Here is a 20,573-nt window from a genome sequence, read left to right as displayed (position 1 = left end):
AGTTAAAAAGAATGTATATAAAAGCATACACGGCTTGGATATCCGTCAGCCAGAGATGCTACATAGTTTAGCTATAATAATAATTATTATACGCAGTTGACACACGACCACCTGCTTTTGGACACAAGTCCGCACAGAAGCCACTTATGCAGAGAAAGGTTGCTCGTTGTATCTCACATAATAGAGGCGTCATGCCTTGGCTCCATACAGAGAGCGTGTAGGCATGCCGCCATATTTAAGAATTATTCTCGAGCACAGCAGTCGGTTTCTGGGTTCCCTTTTGCTTTTTTTAGAAAACGTGGGTTGTTTTTTTTTTCATTATATGTGTTTTGTTTAAAGGTGTGATGATGAAATAGTGACACCATCAACCCTCCAGTACCGTGCGGTTTAAGGTTGATGGTGGAATATTTTTAAAAGTACATCGACCCGTATTTAGGCTAGATTATTAATACGTTGTGTAGGTTGATAGAGGAATATCCAATACTCTACCGACTAATCAGAATGAATTTATTTGTGCGACTGACTTGTCTAATTTAATTAGTATTAGTCTAGATTATATTTTGTGGGTGTTTGGGGCTGTATTGACCTAGGATCTTTACCTTTCAGCGATGAGCTACTATTAAACCAATGTGGCCACCTACCGACATTGCCATTAAAATTGCCAATCCACTTACAAAATAAGTGCACAAGCATCATGAAATTTGTGAAATGGTAATTTTGGATCAACTTCTTTAAACTGTAGCTCCCTTACATCACATTTTTAAAAATGACAAACCAGCTAAAAACTTTAAAATAGCTTTCCAACAGTTCCACAATCCCAATGCGTTGTTAAGTACTCCTATGTGTATCCTTCAGGCCAGGGCTTTTCCTTTCCCAGGAGTATGGATTTCAGCCTGCACAGCCTACGTACCAACAGAAGACATGTTCCGCTGCTTTTTATTCTTCCTGAAAATATCTGCATAGGTTGTTTATGCTAGTCCAGATTCTGCAGTGTCTAGTCATACTATCAACAGACATCCCTAGAATGTTGTCTGCCCTGAAGTTCCTCCTGAAGCTTTAATTCCCTTATATGTGAGTAGACTATTGGAGCCTTTCCCTGCATTCAAATTGCAGCTCTTGCCCTGGATGAAGGTAAGTAGTGGAGGTTCTAGGGGATGTCTAGGGCAGAATAGGGGGTCATTCCTATTGGCCCAGTAATTCCTAACCTATGAGCAGTACTAAGCATACTGACCTCACTCAGCTGTAATGCCATTGATTCACTAAACCATCAACCTATAGGTCTAACGGCTGTTTATAACCATAGGAACATATTTGGGCTAGTCTCCAACTTTCCCCACAAACACACAATTATCAATGGCAAGTGTCGCTCTCTGTGTGATTTTATTTAGTTGCTAATTCAAAGAAAGTCTGGTCAAAGATGACATCTAGATCTTTCACATCGTTAGCTACACAAAATCCTTCAGATATGTTGTTATTTTAGAACGGTTTGATTTACAGCAATTTTATCAGTAATTCATGATTATGTCGGTGTTGCACTCATTTGGTCATTTACATCATTCAGGTGTGCCTATCTGACAGTCTTGACAGACCAAAACAGCAAGGAAAGACAGATCAAAATAACCAAACTTCATTTATAATCCTGCAGACCAGAAGTAAAAACTTTAAAACTAAATATTTTTAACCAATTATTTTCTGTCACTTGGACATTTCTGATCACTTTAGTCAGCCTATATATCCTCACTGTTGTGGTCATTTAGACCTTGGCTTTTCCCTGTTTTCATTGGTGGGTTGAACCTGACTTTGGACTCTGGTTAGTTATGTTAACACTAATAAAAAAATAAAAAATAAAAAATTGCAATCACCTAATCAGGGAGGTTGGACAGAAATGACCAAGCTTCAGGTTCAACACATCAACCTGCAGACCTCAAGAATAATTAAGCTATACATTCGTTTGTAGTATTAACAATAACATTTATTTTTATAGTGAAAATGCCTGCAGAGCCAGACTACAGTGGAGGCAGTGATAGCATGACGGGTGGTGGTTACTCTTTGCCTTCAAATATTCCACATTGCCGGCTTTCATTTGATGGCGGATCCTCCCGGAGGGAATCTCAGGAAACGACTCAAAGCAGTGATGACTCCGTCATCATGTCAAGGTGATTAGCATTCTGTCTTGACATGGCATCCCTTGAACATTTTATATATATTTGGTTGAGAGAAATGATAATTCTGATTCTAATTCATGAAATACTTCATTTTCATTATAATTTTATAATTTTTGTAATTAGGATTCGGAGAAGTCTTGAGCAAAAGGAAGAATTCCTCCGAGGAGCTACTTCTCAGAGTCCCACACCCCTGAAGGAGTTTTATTCCAGGCCGCAGAAACTTCAGCCTCCCGTCTGGCCTCCCGCCATTCCAGCATCTTCGGTTGGACAACCCCTTCCAAAAGAGATCGTCGGAAACGGACAGCCTTTGACCCCAAGAGGTTGGTTTTCATAGTAAGACATGTGATTCCTCATACTGAACATCAATTTTATTCAGGCTTTGTCTACGGTGGGCCGGTGACCAATGCTCCGATGATGGACAACTGCGGCCGTTACACTGCCAGACTTGGGAGAATTCAAGAACGCCACTCATCGCCCCCCATCAGGCAGATGTCACCTCCTGCAAGAAGCTCATCACCAATGAGGCAGACATCTCCACCTGTAAGACAGGGTTCACCGCTAAGTACGATACCACCTCTAAGGATTGTATCAGAAAGGGCAAGGCAATTTGAAACAGGCTTATGTCTTGCAGACAAGACAGATCTCTATAGGTATTAACAAATTTCTTAAATATGTTGAAACACTTTTAATATGCACTATCTATTCCATAACAGTATTTAACTGCATAAATTATCATTGATACACTCTTTTTGTTTACAAGGAGCGAGTTGGCAAGACTGAACAAAAAAAATGTCCCAAATGTTGCTGTTCGAAGGAAAGAATTTGAAAGCAGGGCATTGGACTGGAGACAGCACCGAGAGAGCAGAAGTTTAGATAGTACAACAACAGGTATGGTGCTTCAAGATAAAGAGTTTTACAGCTTTAAAACATACTAGTTTTTAATAGAAAACAATTGTTTTTTCTTTCTTTTCCAAAAATCTAAATTGACACCTAATTATCACACAATTTCTTTTGTTGTTACAACTTTTGTTCTAATGAAGTTTTTGTTTTTAAACTGTACAGGGAGTCTCTCGCCTACCCCCACTGGCAATCGGACGATACCAATCGGCAGCACCAAAATCCATTGCGACCCTCCAGAAGGCTATCACGATGCATCAGGTAAAAAAAAAAGAACTACATTTTAATTTTAAAAAACATGCATTGTCTACAATCACAATCATTGTTAGAATTTACTGCAAACGAAAATTCCGAGCGACAAACGACTCGACCAAGGTCAAATTCCGTCGAGGGCATTTGGAGTGATAGGATGTCACCGAGGAGCACAAGCAGTGACCCACCGCAGAGACACAAAGCTGTCAGGCAAGACTCGTACCTCGCCGCCGTCAAAAAACCAGTACAGCAAGGTAAGACCGGTATGAGCCGAATAAAAAATAAAAAGGTTATCAAAAATTATGTAAGCACAAATTTTATGACAATAGAAAGGCACTATTATAGATTTTTGAGAGCTGTAAAATGCTTTTTTTTATCATTTTACTTTTTTTTTTTAATTAGTAGAATTGCTGTAAATTCATTTTCGCAGATTTTTTTTGCAGTATCTTTAGATTTATCACAAGTGCATATAGAGTTTATTTAATTTTTTTAACAAGCTTAACCGTTTTAGGTTTTTTCTTTTTGCTTTTAATTTAAATTTTATTAATTGGAATTTAATGATGGAGTTGGATTTAGTATTATTTTGCTTTAAAGTGTTTTATTTTGTATTACTTTGGAAAATGCAAAAAAATTGGTTTTTGAAATGAATGAGTGTTTAGTCGAGGTGAAGAAGAGTGGAGACGAGGTGAAAACGCTAGAGATCAAAATACTGCCGGCGACACCAACAAAGAGACCACAGAGGCCCACAAGGCTAGACCTGTCAGAGACAAATCAACCAGCCTTATCGATAGGTGGGCGATATAAAACAAAAAGAAAACAAAACAAAGAACTTGAAAAATCTCCCTTCCTATTGTCTATTGCCTCTTCTCTTTGTCAGCCAACCAATTTTGTTTTTCCATCTTCTCTCTGGAAAAAAGTATTGCACAGAAGAAACTAAACTTTGTATCCTGAAAATTATCAACTAATTAGTACTTTTTCCTTTCTGCATATTTTAATTTAATAAGGAACCATGAAATTTGTCATGTTAGTTTCTTTATAATATTATAATCTTAACTTGAGGTAAAGTAACATAATTCCTGTGTCATCCAGTAAATCTTAATGCCCAACTTACCTACCCATACATACACGGCAAACACATTCAACATGTCCTAGACTGCCCTTTACCACTCACCCTAAAACCTTCACTCCTTTGAAGGTTAAATTCATCAATATTCACCTCCCGGTAAAAAAGCCCCAAGTTTTGGCTTTATTACCTCAAACATCCTCTAAATTTTTCAAAAAAGTTACCATTTTCCTTACCTACACCACCTACATCACAGTCCTTAGAAACACCCAATTCAACCAAAAAAAAAATTAAATTAAATTAAAAAATCATAAAATCTCAGAATATCCCTAAGTCATATCACATCATCAGTTTGCTGTCATTACTTGGCAAAATCATTAAAGGGGGCGTCGGTGGCCGCAACAGTTTAGGCGTTGACATGGCGCTCATCACTGTAAGGTAAAGGTCCCTGGTTCGAATCCAGCGGCGCCCTGCATTCGAACCCAACATACTTACAAACGGGCTTCTTTTTTTTTTCAAAAACACCGGCACCCCGAGGGTTAATATAACCTCTGCTTAGGGATGGTTAGGGCCATCTTCTGCATAACCCAAGAAGTCGGAGTCGGAAAAACGCCAACTATGCTAGTTGTTTCCTGGACACAAAAGTTTTTTTTTTTTCAAAAGCACTGACACCCCAAGGGTTTATATAACCTCTGCTGTTGCGAACCCTCATAAAAAAAAAATCATTAAAAACAACTCCTCCTGAAAGACCTATATCTTTGAAAACCCCAATTTCTTTCTATCCCATCAATTCTAGTTCCTTTGACATCTCTCATTCATCAGTGCCTCAGGCGATAGACATCATCACATCCTCCCTTGAGCGGAAGGTATGTTTTTTGCTCAGGTGCAGGTTCATTATCCTTCCAGACAAGCCTTCGATCTAGTGTGGCACCTGATTTTGCTTTGGAAACTCGAGATCGTCCTTACATTTACTTATCACCTCATCCTAAAACCCTATCTGTACAAGTACAAATCAGAATATCCTTGTCTTGTATCCACATGTCAAAGCGGGTGTTACACAAGGCACCATTCGTGGTCCCATTCTCTTTTTAGTATACACTGCAGACCTATCATTCTTTCCTCACATTTGCCATCATTTCAGCCACCTGTAGTGGTCTACATCCTTCAGGACCTTCCCTCCTGTTTTGAAGAATGGTTCAAGGAGGATCAGACTCGGGGAATAACCTTCACCGTATCACCTTTCCTCCAATCAACAATTCTGTTCCTTTCCAAGGAACCAATTTCATCCACTTCCTTCCGTAACCACAATCTTCCAAAACACTTAAAGCATCAATTTAATTAATTTTAGTTTCATGATTAAAGATTTTCATTATTACACTATAATTTTTTGGCCAATAAACTATTACAATATGATGTTATAATCTTCAGTCAGTGCAATACATGTTTTTAAAGAGGGTTGTTGTAATTTTCATAAAATTTATAATAATTTATGATTTGCCCATACTTGTTATTCCTTTGTTTTTCACTAAAGCTTGGCTGACATTTTATGTCTTCTCAAGCTGAAAACTCTATTGAATGATACAATTAACCCGTTCTCTTTTCCCTAAACTGATTTCATTCTGTTGGCAATGACTAACATGTAATGGTGGTTAGCCTAACAAGAAAAAGGTGACGCGATGATTCATCATGTCCCTCGTTGCCAATGATACTCGACTCTGCATGTTTTATAATTATCCGTTTCTAAAATTCGATCCCACAATTTGCATGATTTGCATGATGGATTAAGGCGTGGTGGTTGCAAGGAAGGTTTAGCTAACAGAGGTAACCTAAATGCTTTTTCTCAAATAGGGCAAACGCCAAGTCCGACTTGTACGCCTGACTCTGACCTGAGACCTGACCAAACACCTTTAGATTGTGTTATCAAAAGGCCAAAACCTCAACAAAATGATGAAGGTACATTTGAAACAAGCTTTGCTTTGTTTTCATCTTTTTTTTTTTACTTTAACCCTACCATTCACACGGTTAACAATTTAATTTCAAGATAGTTCTAAAGTTATTTATTTTAAAATAATATATCTATGGTTATATTTTTTTCAGGTTCTGAAGATGAACGAGCTACCAGGAGAGTGTCGTACCTGAAAGCGACGTGGGCCGACCGAGGTCATTTAGAGAGTGATTTAGAATTAAGTGACAATGAACCTATACTTTCCCCACACAGAAGGTACTTTATATTATTTACATGGTTATTTGTTGTTTTCACTGATTTGTTTCACCACATTTTTGAGCATTCATTCATTCTGTCTGTTTTTGCCTCGCCCACCATTTTATCGCCTGAATTTGCACATTCATTTTCCATCTCTTTCAAAACATTTCATTATCATTTACATTTTTTTCTTTTTAATCATTCCAAAAGGACATTTAATGTTTATATGTAGTGTCAGAAATGTTAAAGCGAATTGGCTTTATTTTATTTTGTATACATGTGTGTGTGTATATGTAAATCCAGGGCATTCAGAAAATGGAGGCCGCCCCTCTTCCCAGATGATATTCAGAAGATCGTGCGACTGTTTGAACCATTGCCAACGATTTACGACTCATGGTTGGTCAAAATTAAGAAAGAAACAAAAACATATTTTGAAGATATCCTACATTAAACCCCCTTATAATTTCTCTCACACATTTCATTATCTATGAATCGCTCAACTTTTGAACAAATATAAATTTAATTTTCCTCTCTCATTTAGAGCATACTGGGTGGCAAAATAAGTCCATAGCATTTTTCAATGCATTTTCATCAATTAATGGGTGTTTTACTACTGCGAGGGGAAAATACCAGTTCAGATTGCTAGGAAAAATTGAAATTTGTATGGTGCTGATGATGCTTTAGGAGAGAGCATCGTCAGTTCAGGAGCAGAAATTTTGACAAGACATCACCCCGACTGAGATCAGCTGAATGTGTTTGTCCATTTATTGCGAGCCTCTTTTGCCCAACCAAACCGTTGATTCTAGAGTATACTGCATACAATTAAAACAATTAGTCATAAATTGGCCAAAATTACCAGCATTAGCTAATTACAAATGGATTGTTATCAGTCGAGACAACGCTCACCCCATCTATCTTTGCAGATGGCAGAAATTACTGGCTGGGATGTACTACTCTACCGACCATTATCTAGTATTCATTTGACGTTGCACCTTCAAATTTTCATTTATTCCAGGCCCTAAAAACCTTTAAAAAAAAACATTTTACTCCACTTGGGGACTACAAAACACATTGAAGAGAACATAAATTCAATGAAATGGTGAAATTTTCATTGAATTTACAATTAAAAAATGCAACGGACTTATTTTATAGTCTGATATATATCATATCAAAACAAGCTAAGCAATTATATGGGGTTTTTTTATTGGGATCAGCAGCGAGATGAATTAGTGCGGGTATTTTGGTTGGTTCTAATCATTTTGACCTCCTTCTCACTACTTTTTTGCATTTTTTCTATATTGATACACTAACCGCCACTGGATATGGCAAACGAAAAGCCAAAGTGCAAAAGACAGTCTTGTCAGACAAAAACAGCGAGTATGGGAAACCCAAACTGATGAGAAATGAACAAGCTACAAGCTGATATATTGACAAGTTGTTAACCAAAAACGAGTTTAAAATATATTTGAATCCTATACATGTCAACTAAGCGTTTCTTTTATTTTTTAATGGCGTGAGTGGGATTCGTACCCACGATCTTCGGCTAGATACGCCACTGCTCTATCACTTGAGCTATCGTGACTTCAATCCACTCGAACACTAACTTCCCATCTCAATCCCACCTTTTGAATTTTCCCTCCTTTTTGCCATTTTTCAAATGTCGTGTAATCGGATTGGATTCTCGACAACAAATGAAATGACCACGGAGAGCTTTAGTGAAGTATATTCATTTTAAATCATTAAATTCACTAATTTCGTGGCTCGCTTGACCAATTAATAAATTACAATTAATTAAGGTTTTTAGTTGAGATAAAAAAGTCAACCTTTAATGATTTAAAGTGAAGTATACTTCACTAAAGCTCTCCATGGCTATTTCATTTGTCATCAAGAATCCAATCCGATTACACGACATTTGAAAAATGGCAAAAAGGAGGGAAAGCTATAAGGTGGGGTTGAGATAGGAAGTTGATGTCCGAGTGGATCGAGGTCACGATAGCTCAAGTGGTAGAGCAGCGGCGTATCTAGCTGAAGATCGTGGGTTAGAATCCCGCTCGTGCCATTGACTTTTTTATCTCAACTAAAAACCTTAATTAATCGTAATTTATTAATTGGTCAAGGGGACCACGAAATTAGTGGATTTAAGTATTTTTTAATATTAATTTAGTGACAGTCTAGAATGAAAATATTTTTATTGGCAAACCATATTATGATAGATTTCTAGGTTGGTCGTCATCATCAGTCAGTTGAGCATTAAATACAAATCAAATCTATCACCATTGTATCCACACTACTCATAATTCCAAGCAATTCTACAAGTTGAGGTCAACGATTCATAGATAAAGAAAGAACTTTTTTTTAAACCACTAGCTTGATTGTACCTTAACTTATTCCTGTAATGTATTTTTTTTTTTTTTTTTTTTTTTAATATAAATTTGTTTCAAACTATAATTTAATTTTATATTCTGTAATATTAATCTAACTGGTGATGTGGGTTAATTTATCACTAGTCTGTGCAATTATACTCTTTGGATCTTTCCACCTTTTGTTTTAATATTTCATTCGCTTTCTTTGTTGTAAATAGCTAAAAATTACTAATTTTTCTGTAGTTTATTTATTTTATATTTCATTGTTACCATTGTGTTGTTTTGCACTTGTGTAGTTTGAATTTAGATATTTTTTGTTTATGAATACAATTGATTATTAACTTTTCTCTTCAAAATATTTTGCACTTATTGTTTTTTAAGCAATTTCCGTACTTGGAAAGAAAACGGCCGTTTTAATTGTGTAGTTGAGTTAAATTTAACCTATTCTGTTCTAGTGTTGTGGCTGTTCCTCAGAAAGATCAAGAAGCCACTATAGAAGGTCCATTGTATTACAAGCTCACACAAATCGATGGAAAGGTAATTGAAACAATAAATCAATGAAAACGACTGAATTTTGTACTAATGAAAACAAATTTTCTGCAGAAAGCTTCTGACAGGTCGTGGAGGACGGTTTGGGCCATTGTGAGGTCCGAGGTGCTGTACATATTCCGCGACAAGAAGGATGCTAATTCAGAGGTAATTTTTATTTTATTTCTTTCAAGTAGTATATTTAAAGAGAATCAGGCCAGATCAATCTTTGAAAAGGATCAATGGAGTTTAAAGAGAAAGCGATTAAAACAACGGCCCTAATGAACCCCGCGGTTAAAAACAATACTTTTTATATGGGTCTCACCCAGGTGGTATTGTAATGGTCTTTTTTTTTTTCAAAACAACTCGCATACGTAATAATTATTGAGTCATTGATATACATGTATCAAGTTGTACATGCTTACATCATCGTTAATGAAGTTGTTTATTATTGAGTCCAGATCTTCAAAATTCACATTTTTCTATATCAAATATATTGATTTATTATTTTCAATATGGGGTCTTTTATTATTGTGAAAGATGAGTAAATTCATAAACTTGCCTTCTAATCAATTAAACGCATGACTTTCTTTTCAAAAAAATCTCGTCAACTTTTCCTACACACTTAAGTTCAAAATGCATCAAATGCAAAAGTTTATATCTTATATATACATAGCATATCCAGTTAAAAAGTGGCATTTTTTTTTTTAATTATTGCAGACTATTATCTACTAACACTTTAATAAATAATCAAATATTTCTTTGGCTAGAAAAACTCCATAAAATAGTAAAACCTGAGACTGAAATTGAAATTTCAATGCCAGCAAAAAATATCAGCAATTAAGTTTAAAAAAAAATTAAAATTGACAGGCCAATATTGAATTTTAGTTATATATGTCCACACTGGTCAAAATGGCCAGTGCGTGATAAAATGCAGTTTGGTTTCATTTCAAGTGGAAAAGTTCGTGCCAAATCTGCCCATGTAAACTCATTTTTTTTAGACGTTAAATCATCGATTATTGTTTTTATTACTTAAAATGTTGTGTATTAATCTGAAGGATCATAATTATTATAGCAATAGCAATATATTACAAATCTCCCCTGAATTCTCAACAACTTTGCTTTAAAAAATTAGTATTTTGGGCACAAACCACTTGTGAACTGTTAAAATAATACAAAATACTGAACCACAATGCAGCAAAATTACGAAATTTTCTACTTGTACAACCTGGACTGTATAATTCTATTATAGTAGGAAAAACAGATTCAAGCGGGAAGATTAGTATCCCTCTTCTGACTCCTGGAACAGTTCGATAAATATGCCTTCACAAGGGTAGATTTCATCTAAGGCAGATGTCACGACGGGTATGAATTACCTGGTTACCCAAACTGAAGGGTAGACACCTTGCACAGTAAAGGGATTTACGTTCACACCGGTTGATACTTGGAAAGTTCTCTTGAGACTAATGGCTAGCCCCTGATCATAGACCAGAGGTAAAAAAACAAAACATAAACCCATGGTATACAAATTTTAACATTGTTGGCCACAACATACCGCCCACCAAATTTAATTGTTAAATTGTAATGTTATCATAATGATCTCCTTTAGGAACAAAGGCGACAATTTAATCACTGGATGAAAAAAAAAAACAGTTTAGACCTTAACCATGCAGGCATGACCTTCCTTTCTTGGCGTTGTATTCGTCCAATGGGCTATTGTAGCAGGGGCACATTGTCTTCTCGGAGAAGAACTAACGTCAGCCTCCTGGTGGGACTATTGTCACCTTTGATTCTCCATTTTCTACGTTTTTATCAACAATTTATTGTAATTTGATGAGTAGTTGATCGTAGTTATATTCTACTTGAAGAAATGCTAGGTTATTGGATGTAAGACGACTGTGAATTAGGCATTTGTGGACTTATCGGTTTGAGCTAGTCTTAAAACACTGCCGTGAGGAACCCCTTCAGGAATAGACTTAAATAGTGTGACTGACTGTTAATACTTAACTGTACACCTATGAAAGTAGGATAATAATCAGTAGTAGGTGTCAAGGAGGGAGCTACTTTGTCCAATACTTTTGTCATCCGTTTCGGCTGCTCGCTAGCTTCAGTGATGCGTCTACGGGTGATGAAGTAATGATGATTTCTTCACAGTTTTAGTCTGTGTAGATGGAGAGAAACCGAAACGCCAAATTTGATCAAAAACGACCAAATTAGAGGTTCATCACCCCGCCGACACAGAACTGAAGATGACTAGAAGCCGAAGCACGTCTGACAATCTAAAATGATCGGCCACGATCAAACTAGAATAATTGTCGTCCTGGCTTATTGTTTATTAATTCCCTTTCGAATAAATCGTTTTCCCTCTCGAAAACATTCATCTCAAGAATGAGTTACTATAACATTCTGGCATTTGTACTCGGGTAAATAGAGCGTAGGCGACCTTTATTATATCGAGCGCGATGAAAATCGTGCTTAAAACAATTATTTGATTTCCTGCTTACGAAAACGGGAAGCGGCGGACTTACGACAACGAAACCCGTTGCAAAATCGCTTTTCTTTCCTCACGTCCTGACGAACAATTTCGCCTATTTCCACATAGAAAGGCTTAATGTTTAGTTCACACCTTCCACTTCTATAATTTTTGTTCTTTCGTCCAGCGAAAATAGATTAAAATGATCGGGATGACCAAACTTCAGGTTCATCCTCAGACCTTAATCTTATAAGAGGAAATAAGTTGGATGCATGTCTTTCCGTCAAGACACTGAAGTTATTCAAGATTTTGCCCAGTCGTGTAGTGATGATATGACAGTCATATTCGTAATAAGCTCAGTGTAGAAATAGCTGAATCATAGAAGAAAACAATTATAGAAAAGGCTAAATTACAAATCTCGTATGAGTGTGTTTTTGTCCAATTTCTTACTTTCACCCATTTTTATAGTCTGTGAGAAACGCATCCAAAAGATTGTTAAGAGCGGTCATAACTTTCATTCTACTTACTTCCACAGGCCGACTCCATTGTCTACCTTATGTGGAATCTAGGATCAGGCACGGTTTCGTCAAATTAGACTGGAAAATATTTTATTTAAAAAAAAAAAAAAAAACATTCTGTACACGAAAGGGAAAGTGTCGACTGTAAGAAAAGGAAAATTGATTCCTCAATATAAATTCCATATGTTACTAAGCAGAGTCAATTAATTTCCTTTGTACTCTCGTTATTCGGCTTGCTCTTGCGTAACTACGAGAAAAACTTCCGTTTTTAAATGTGTTCAGTGGCTAGGAGAACGGGTACGCTGCTTGTGTCGGATTTAAATTGTTTACGGTTTGATTGATCATGGAACGAACGGAAACGAAAGTCGTTCTACGCTATGGAATTTATTTCGAAATTAAGTCATTGAGAAACTTCACTAATGGCATTTAACCGTTTTTGTACAATCCGTTAATTCCTTGCAGATTTATCAAAAAACGAAAGATTGGGTCAGTTTGAAAAAGAGGCATTGTTTCGTGCCAGAGAACAAACAAGAAATATTAGTAAATTTAGTATTTTTTCCGTGGTCCAGTTGACCAAATAACTTCTTTCAGTTAATTAATCTTTATGTAAAGTATTGGATGAGATAAAAACGTCAGTGTCACGAGCGGGATTCGAACCCACTACCTTCGGCTAAATACGCCGCTGCTCTACCACTTGAGCTAACGTGACTTCGATTGCCCATGCCACAAACTTCTCATTTCGACTCCCTGATTTTATTCCAGTTGTAAGCAAATTTTGATTTCATATAGAAACACTTTTTATTAATGAAGTCGAAAGTCGTGTGTTCGAAACCCATCTGTGACACAAATTTTTCATATCTTAAAAATTGTGTATAATTAATTGATTAGTAGGTCAGTTCGTCAATAAATCTTATAGATCACAGTGGAAGAAAGGGAGATGTCACCCGCTCGTGACACTGACTTTTTTATCTCAACAAATACCTTACATAAAGATTAACTAACTGAAATTTAGTATTTTTCTATTGTTGATAACATTGCTACTAACGTCTTTATCAGTTTACAATAGCTATCTACATAATCGCCAATCAACCTTTGTCCATTTTTAAATTAATTTATAAACATATTCTTTCCAAAATAGCACCATAGACTTTTCCACGCTTTTCGCTTACATCTCCTTTTTGCTGAATCTCACCCAGTATTTGTCTAATGCGGATCCTTCTTGATAATGCAGTGTCTCATCCTTCTTTATTTGATGAATGAAAGCAATTCTCGGATCCTTGTGTCTTCGTAACTTTCAACTCAGGTGTATCCTTGAACCTAACAGACTTTGACTCTATGTACCTAATTTATTTCGTCTACTCTTGCAATTCAGAATCTGAGCTGAGACGTTCGAGTTCAGTGCTATGATGGCTGCTTAGCTGTATGATATGACAGTTGTGTCAATTTGTAGCCAAATACTACTGCTCTTGGAACCTTTTGCGTCTTGTATCCATCGGTATAACTAGTTCGACTTGAAATATATTGGTATACAGTCCCATGACTTCCTTCCTTAACTTCATGTTTTTGCCTCCGGACTTAATTGCTTGCAGGATCCATCGGTATACCGTCTGACTTTAAAGATATCGGTATATCGCATGAGCTATAACTTCATCCTGTAGCCAAATGCTTTCTACCCCTCAACCTTTTTGCGTCCTGGATCCATCGTTAGTCCTAGTCCGCCTTGAAAGATATCGATACAACCCATGTGGTCCTATAATTTGATTTTGTAGCCCCCTGAACTCTCTTGCGTTCGGTGTAAAATCCTATATGATCTTATGACCTGATTTTGTAACCAAATACTCCTACCCCTGACCTTCTTGCGCCGTGGATCCATCGTAACCTACTCCGCCTTGAAAGATATCGGTATACAACCAATGAGCTCCTATAACCTGATTTTGAAGCTCATTAACCCTCTTACGTTTTGGATCCATCGCTCTAAACTAGTCCAGTTTGAAAAAATATGGTGTAAAATCTTACAAGATCTTATGACCTGATTTTGTACCTAAGTACTCCTACCCCTGAACCTTCTTGCGACCTGGATCCTTCGTAACGTAGTCCGGCTTGAAAGTTATCGGTATGACCTGATTAGCTCCTATGAGCTCCCTCCTATAATTTGACTTTGTAGCCTTGAACCCTCTTACGTTCTGGATCCATCGCTATACACTAGTCCAATTTGTAAAAATATGGTGTAAAATCCTATATGATCTTATGACCTGATTTTATACCCAAGTACTCCTCCCCCGGAACCTTCTTGCGTCCTGGATCCATAGTTATACCTAGTCCGGCTTGAAAGATATCGGTATATAACCTATGAGCTCCTATAACCTGATTTTGTAGCCCCTTAACCCTCTTACGTTCTGGATCCATCGCTATAAACTAGTCCAATTTGAAAAAAAATATGGTGTGAAATCCTATATGATCTTATGACCTGATTTGTACCCAAATACTCCCACTCCTGAACCTTCTTGCGTCCTGGATCCATCGTCATGCCTAGTCCGGCTTGAAAAATATCGGTATACAACCCATGTGGTCCTGTAACTTGATTTTGTAGCTCCCTGAACCCTCTTGCGTTCGGTGTAAAATCCTATATGATCTTATGACCTGATTTTGTACCCATGTACTCCTACCCCTGAACCTTCTTGCCTCTTGGATCCATCGTTATGCTTAGTCCGGCTTGAAAGATATCGGCATCCTCATGAGCTCCTACAACTTAATTTTAGCCCCCTGAACCCTCTTGCGTCCTGGATCTATCAGCATTCCAACAGGTATCTTCCTTGAGAGATACCATTGTTTTCGCACTCAGCTAATCATTTCTTGCAGAAATTATTGATTTAATGGCAGATGGGCTTGGATCCTCTGATCGTTGTTACAGTTTTTTTGGCAAGAAGAGTTCCTCTGCATGACTCTGTTATGTACGAAAACGAAAAACCTCTAGCGGAAACCAGACTTTGGTGTTCGGTCATTTTCCGACCTGTGACACACGTTGGTCTTGGGGAATAGAAACAATCCTCGCTGATTAGAGTTAGAAGAATGATTGTATTGTCAGCTTAGAAGTTTCATACTTAGAAATATCGTGGGGCAGTGTGATGCAAAGATTTGGGCTGGTAATTGCGTGTCCTCATGACTATCGTATGTGAACAATTTTACAACCGAATCCTGTGACGATATGATGAGATAGTTCAGCCCGTCGTCCGCAATTGTTCGCTCACAATAAAATTATACACGCAGAATGGAAGTTTTACCCCAAAAGGCCCGCCGGGTGTATCGAGCCCAAGTGCATTACCGATCGAAAGTACGAAACAATCGTGCAATTTTCTTGTGCCCCTGGGAAAGAATCGGTCGTTATCTACGCTGGATACGCGTTCGTCTCTCTAGAAATCTTTACGGTGGGTTGTTCTCGCCGTGTCCTAACCAGATATTCCGCCCTATTTTACTCAATTACTCAAGAAGTAGAAGAAAACAGATTATTAAGAACCAACGGGTTGTCTCTTTCGGTCTCTTCAGTGGCCCTTCAGTTTTTTCTGATTGTGCTGTTGAATTAAATGTGACATTTCATATTAAAACGAAACAAATATAAGGATTATCGTTTTGAATTGTAGAATTTTTAAGTTCATCCAATCGCGAAAGGGCCCACGGTTCAGAAAGTCCTACTAAACACGAAAGTGAACCCGATAGGGTTTCTTTTGTTACGCCATAGTTCTAGTTGATGACCGGGAGCACATAGGCCGTTTTCACTCAGTCTATGATATCTTTTTTTTCGATTTCACGGCCCTGTTTGCCGAAAAACCCGGTCAACGTCTTAAACCGACCGGCGACCATCGAATCTTTCTGCAGGAAACGGGCCAAATACCCACGGGGACGTCGCTACGCTATATGGTCCGAGGCGTCTTAAGAATTCTCCCGGCGAATCGCACTTCTATTAATATTCAGACTCGGTCAACTTATTGTCTAGGCAATGGAATTCTAAACCCGTCCCGACGTCAACCCACCTTTCACAATCTTATAATTAGTCCATAACTATTATTATAACAGAGTATTGACGTTGACATTCCAATTTATAAAGTGCGACTCTTTCAAGCCAACGCTGTTTATTATTTGTATTTCCTTTCGGTCTGCAACCCTTTCAAAGTACGACTATCTTCTATGGCTTCCTCCCGTCGATTAACTAATCCTCGTATTTAATTTCATACTTATGACTCGTACAAGATAAACTTTCCATTTTGTTTCTTAACGTTTCATAATTTCAGGAGAGAGGTGCCTTCTGACCTCAGATAATATTGTTTCCTTTGTACACTCGCCCTAAATCATGTTTATTTTATCTTTTCTTACTTCCATCTGATTCAGCTTTTTAAGACAACATTCATTTTCGATTTTGTTTAATCAAATATTGTATAAATTGCAGCTTAATTTGTATAACTATTTGGGTGGCACATATGATAATTATATCCCTTTAAAAAAAGTGACAGAATGAGGAGAATAGCTAAAGATATGCAAGAATTTCTTATTCAGCCTATTTGAATTTGTTCACAGCCTGTATTGAAACATTAGGTCGGTTGTCTGGACCACCAGATCGTATTGTTTTTTCATCAAATTTTTAAAAATTTCTAGGCAGAAAATGAACATGACTACTGACCGATGGTCGTGCATGATTTATTTTTGCATCTTTTTGACGTGAGAGAAACCCAAATCCAGCGATTTTCAATAAAGTAAGTATCTCTTTGGTGTTGTACAATGGAGGGGAAGACTGTTTTCTCAATGTGAACGTACACTGAGTACATTTTTACTCATTCAATCTCGTCCTCCAATTTTTACACCTGTCTTCGATAAGCTCAAGGTGTTCTTGGATGTTGGAGGTAGCTTGGATAGAATTCGAGTTTAGAGGAAAAAATTGCGGTATTGTCCGCCTACGTGGTGATGATGGTATTAGGGTGTATAGGAAGGACAGCAGTAGAAATTATATAAAGGATGGGACTAAGAATGCTCCCTTGTGGGGCGCCGGCTTGGTAAAAATAATCCGAGAGGAATAAACCAAAAAGGTGTCAAAGCAGGATCGAATTAAATGTCATCTAACATTTTGTTCTTTTGGGATGGGGGGTTAACCCATACTTGATCTATTTTTGCATCTTTTTGACGTGAGAGAAACCCAAACCCAGCATTTTTCAATGAAGTCGGTATCTCTTTGTTGTTGTTGTTGTACAATGGAGAGGATGACTTTTTATCAATGTGAACGTACACTGAGTACATTTTTATTCATTCAGTCTTGTCCTCCAATTTTTCCACCAGTTTTCGATAAGCTCAATGTGTTCTTGGATGTTGGAGGCAGCTTGGATAGGATTCGAGTTAAAGAACAAAAATTGCGGTATCGTCCGAATAGGTAGTGATGATGGTATTAGGGTGTATAGGAAGGACAGCAGTAGAAATTATATAAAGGATGGGACTAAGAATGCTCCCTTGTGGGGCGCCGGCTTGGAAAAAATAGAAAAAAGAATAAACAAAAAAGGTGGTCAAAGCAGGATCGAATGAATGTCATGTAACATTTTGTTCTATTGGGGATGGTGTTGACCCATACTCGATCTATTTTTGCATCTTTTCGACGTGATAGAAACCCAAATTCTGGCATTTTTAATTTTTTGCCGTTTTTTTAAAACTTTGAGGTATATTGATATAGGATATGATATATAGGGATTGATCGTACACCAAATATAAAATATAAGTTGAACACAGTAAAAACAAAGAAAAGTTAAAAATTCCCCTTTCTTCTGGGACAGCCATATAAAACCTGTTAAATTTTACTCATAAACAATTCTGAATATTCTGTTAACGATAAAACATTCGTTAACAACTTCCTTCTCAGGAGGATTTGCGGCGTGGCGAACCAATTATTCTATATGCTCTGTAACTTTGAAAGTGGTTAAAATAAAATTGAGAAATCTTACGCAACTACGCCCGGAGCGTTCGCTCGTGTTATTCTTTCATTTTTAAAACAGTGAAATTATTAATATTCTACCCGGCTACCTCAAGTGTAACAAAAACCCGCTGTGTACTGTGACATACGGTCAAACGGTATTTACCTATAAGTCGAAGTTGTCTATTGTGCCAATAATACTATTCGATCAATCCAAAATAGCGCTGAAATAGCACACTTTCGTGAATATTTGGTAAAAATTTTGTTACAGTGTTACGAATAATAAAAAAGTTATGAAATACAGTACACGAGGAAATAAATAGTACTAAATATGTATAGCAAATACTAAATTTATAAGAACGTCTTGTGATAGCCGCGATTTTAAACGTGTGATGTCTTCTGACCCATATGGAGACAGATCACCCTTTGGCCAGTTCTGTCATTTCTGTACAATGACCAGGTCTTCTTTATGGCGATTCGCTAGCTTTATTTTATTATATACGGTTGGTACCTTGTTTATGCTAACTGCTTGGAGTCTTATGTTCTTAGACAACAATTGGTCTTAAATTGTCTTGTAGGATGACCCTTCTCGCACGTAATCCAGCTACTGAAAATTACAGTGTGTAAAGTGATATTAACATTTCTGACTTGTTAAAGTCATCGCTTGATTTCGATGTCGAATTACAGTAGTAGGAGTACATTCGAAACAATAAAACATCCTCTCTCTGAGATGTGACACGATGGTGATCCATGCCTTCTTGAGCCACCTCTAGTATCTTGGAAGCTATGGAACACCCTTGGGACAGTTGTTCTGGGAGTAGAAATGACGAATGGTGGAGTGAATGCGGTGTTCAATCCTTTTTAAAAAAGATAGTTCCTACTCACAGTAAGTTGTTTTCAACGACCAGATTTCGAGCTTTTAGCTCATCATCAGGTTGAAGGAGTTCTACAAGCTGATGAGCTAAAAGCTCGAAATCAGGATCGTTGAAAACAACTTACTGTGAGTAGGAACTATATTTTTAAAAAGGGTTGTTCTGGGATATTAACCACCTTGGCCATTACGCTTCATGTCTTCCTTCTTTCAGCAATACTATGATTCTAACCCAATCCGTAACACTTAAAACTCAAATAAATTCGAAACTTAAAAATGGTACAACCTAAAAAAATTCAAACTACCGGAACGTTAGAAAGAATTAATCTATTTATGTTTAAAGCAGCGGCATATTGAGCCGAAGGTCGTTGGTTCGAATCCCGTTCGTGACACTAGCTTTTTCACCTCAACCAAGACCTTACATAAAAAGGAGAATTAGAAAGAATCTCTACAGAAAAACTAATAAAGAAGAGATTGACTATTCAAAGATTTATGTAAACACAACTGGGAGATTTTATCTGTGTTTTATTTACCTCTAATCCGTTAAAAAACGGACCAAATATTGTTGCAAGATAATCAAAGGAGGATTGTCTAAGAAGTAATTAAAAATATTAAGGGTGGCCAGTTTTTGCCTCTCTCTGTATTTATTCCAATCAAAATATTTAAAAAATTGATATCCTAAAAGTTTTATTTCATTAAAATTAAACATTAAATTCATTTGAAGAAAAGTTTCTCTAAACCGGATGGAAAAAAGTAGAAAGCAACTTTGCCAAAGGAATCGTACATTCCTGAAATCGTTCAATTTACATAAATAATAATTACGCTCACTGCTACACCGTGCATTGACTACGTCCATAAGTCGGATGGTGAAATTGGGCGTTACAAAATGCCCCGAGTCGTCTTGAATCGTTGCAGTATTCGTTTCCTCGTGAGAACAGGGTCGAAACCCAGGCGACTGGCTGACAAAGAAAACGTTAGATTAACGCTTGAAAGGGTACTTAGCCTGTTGATGGCCCGGGACCATTATTCAGATCTAATCTGTACCCCATACCAAATGGGGGGGCTGCGGCTCTGTCGCGTACATCGTCCAAACGTTCTTCTGGCGAATTTCCATTTCGATCGTGTCAACCGTACGAGGACGTCGAGGGGGAATGTGTCGAGATAGGGGTAGGATGATTAGCAGTTCGCCGAGGCCGGAACCTGCAGAAAGCACGTCTGAGGGCCAACGGCGGTTCCGTCGGTGCGTGTCGCCCCCCTGCATCTGCCACGCGCCCATCTAATGAATAAACATCGCAC

At 37.3% G+C, this 20,573-nt stretch overlaps 1 protein-coding gene across 10 annotated transcripts in view; it reads left to right on the top strand.

Annotated features, from left to right (window-relative positions):
* The window catches only part of LOC106662175 (rho GTPase-activating protein 21-A), a 218,089-nt gene that overhangs the window by 165,885 nt on the left and 31,631 nt on the right, over window positions 1–20,573 (top strand). For 4 of the 10 annotated variants that reach the window (XM_014386028.2, XM_024225818.1, XM_014386032.2 and 1 more), the window contains 12 exons: window positions 1,985–2,156; window positions 2,289–2,485; window positions 2,542–2,815; window positions 2,926–3,053; window positions 3,228–3,323; window positions 3,392–3,568; window positions 3,974–4,105; window positions 6,226–6,330; window positions 6,475–6,598; window positions 6,884–6,976; window positions 9,399–9,480; window positions 9,547–9,639. In XM_014386028.2, coding sequence (XP_014241514.1) covers window positions 1,985–2,156; window positions 2,289–2,485; window positions 2,542–2,815; window positions 2,926–3,053; window positions 3,228–3,323; window positions 3,392–3,568; window positions 3,974–4,105; window positions 6,226–6,330; window positions 6,475–6,598; window positions 6,884–6,976; window positions 9,399–9,480; window positions 9,547–9,639 — 1,673 coding nt within the window. The remainder of the gene's footprint in view (window positions 1–1,984; window positions 2,157–2,288; window positions 2,486–2,541; window positions 2,816–2,925; window positions 3,054–3,227; window positions 3,324–3,391; window positions 3,569–3,973; window positions 4,106–6,225; window positions 6,331–6,474; window positions 6,599–6,883; window positions 6,977–9,398; window positions 9,481–9,546; window positions 9,640–20,573) is intronic. The other 6 variants (XM_014386031.2, XM_014386030.2, XM_014386029.2 and 3 more) reach the window with 6 other exon arrangements.

This window comes from Cimex lectularius, unplaced genomic scaffold (genome assembly GCF_000648675.2).
Source record: "Cimex lectularius strain Harlan isolate CLEC.00 unplaced genomic scaffold, Clec_2.1 scaffold3, whole genome shotgun sequence".
NCBI lineage: Eukaryota > Metazoa > Arthropoda > Insecta > Hemiptera > Cimicidae > Cimex > Cimex lectularius.
This window is presented reverse-complemented; position numbering and strand designations above follow the sequence as displayed.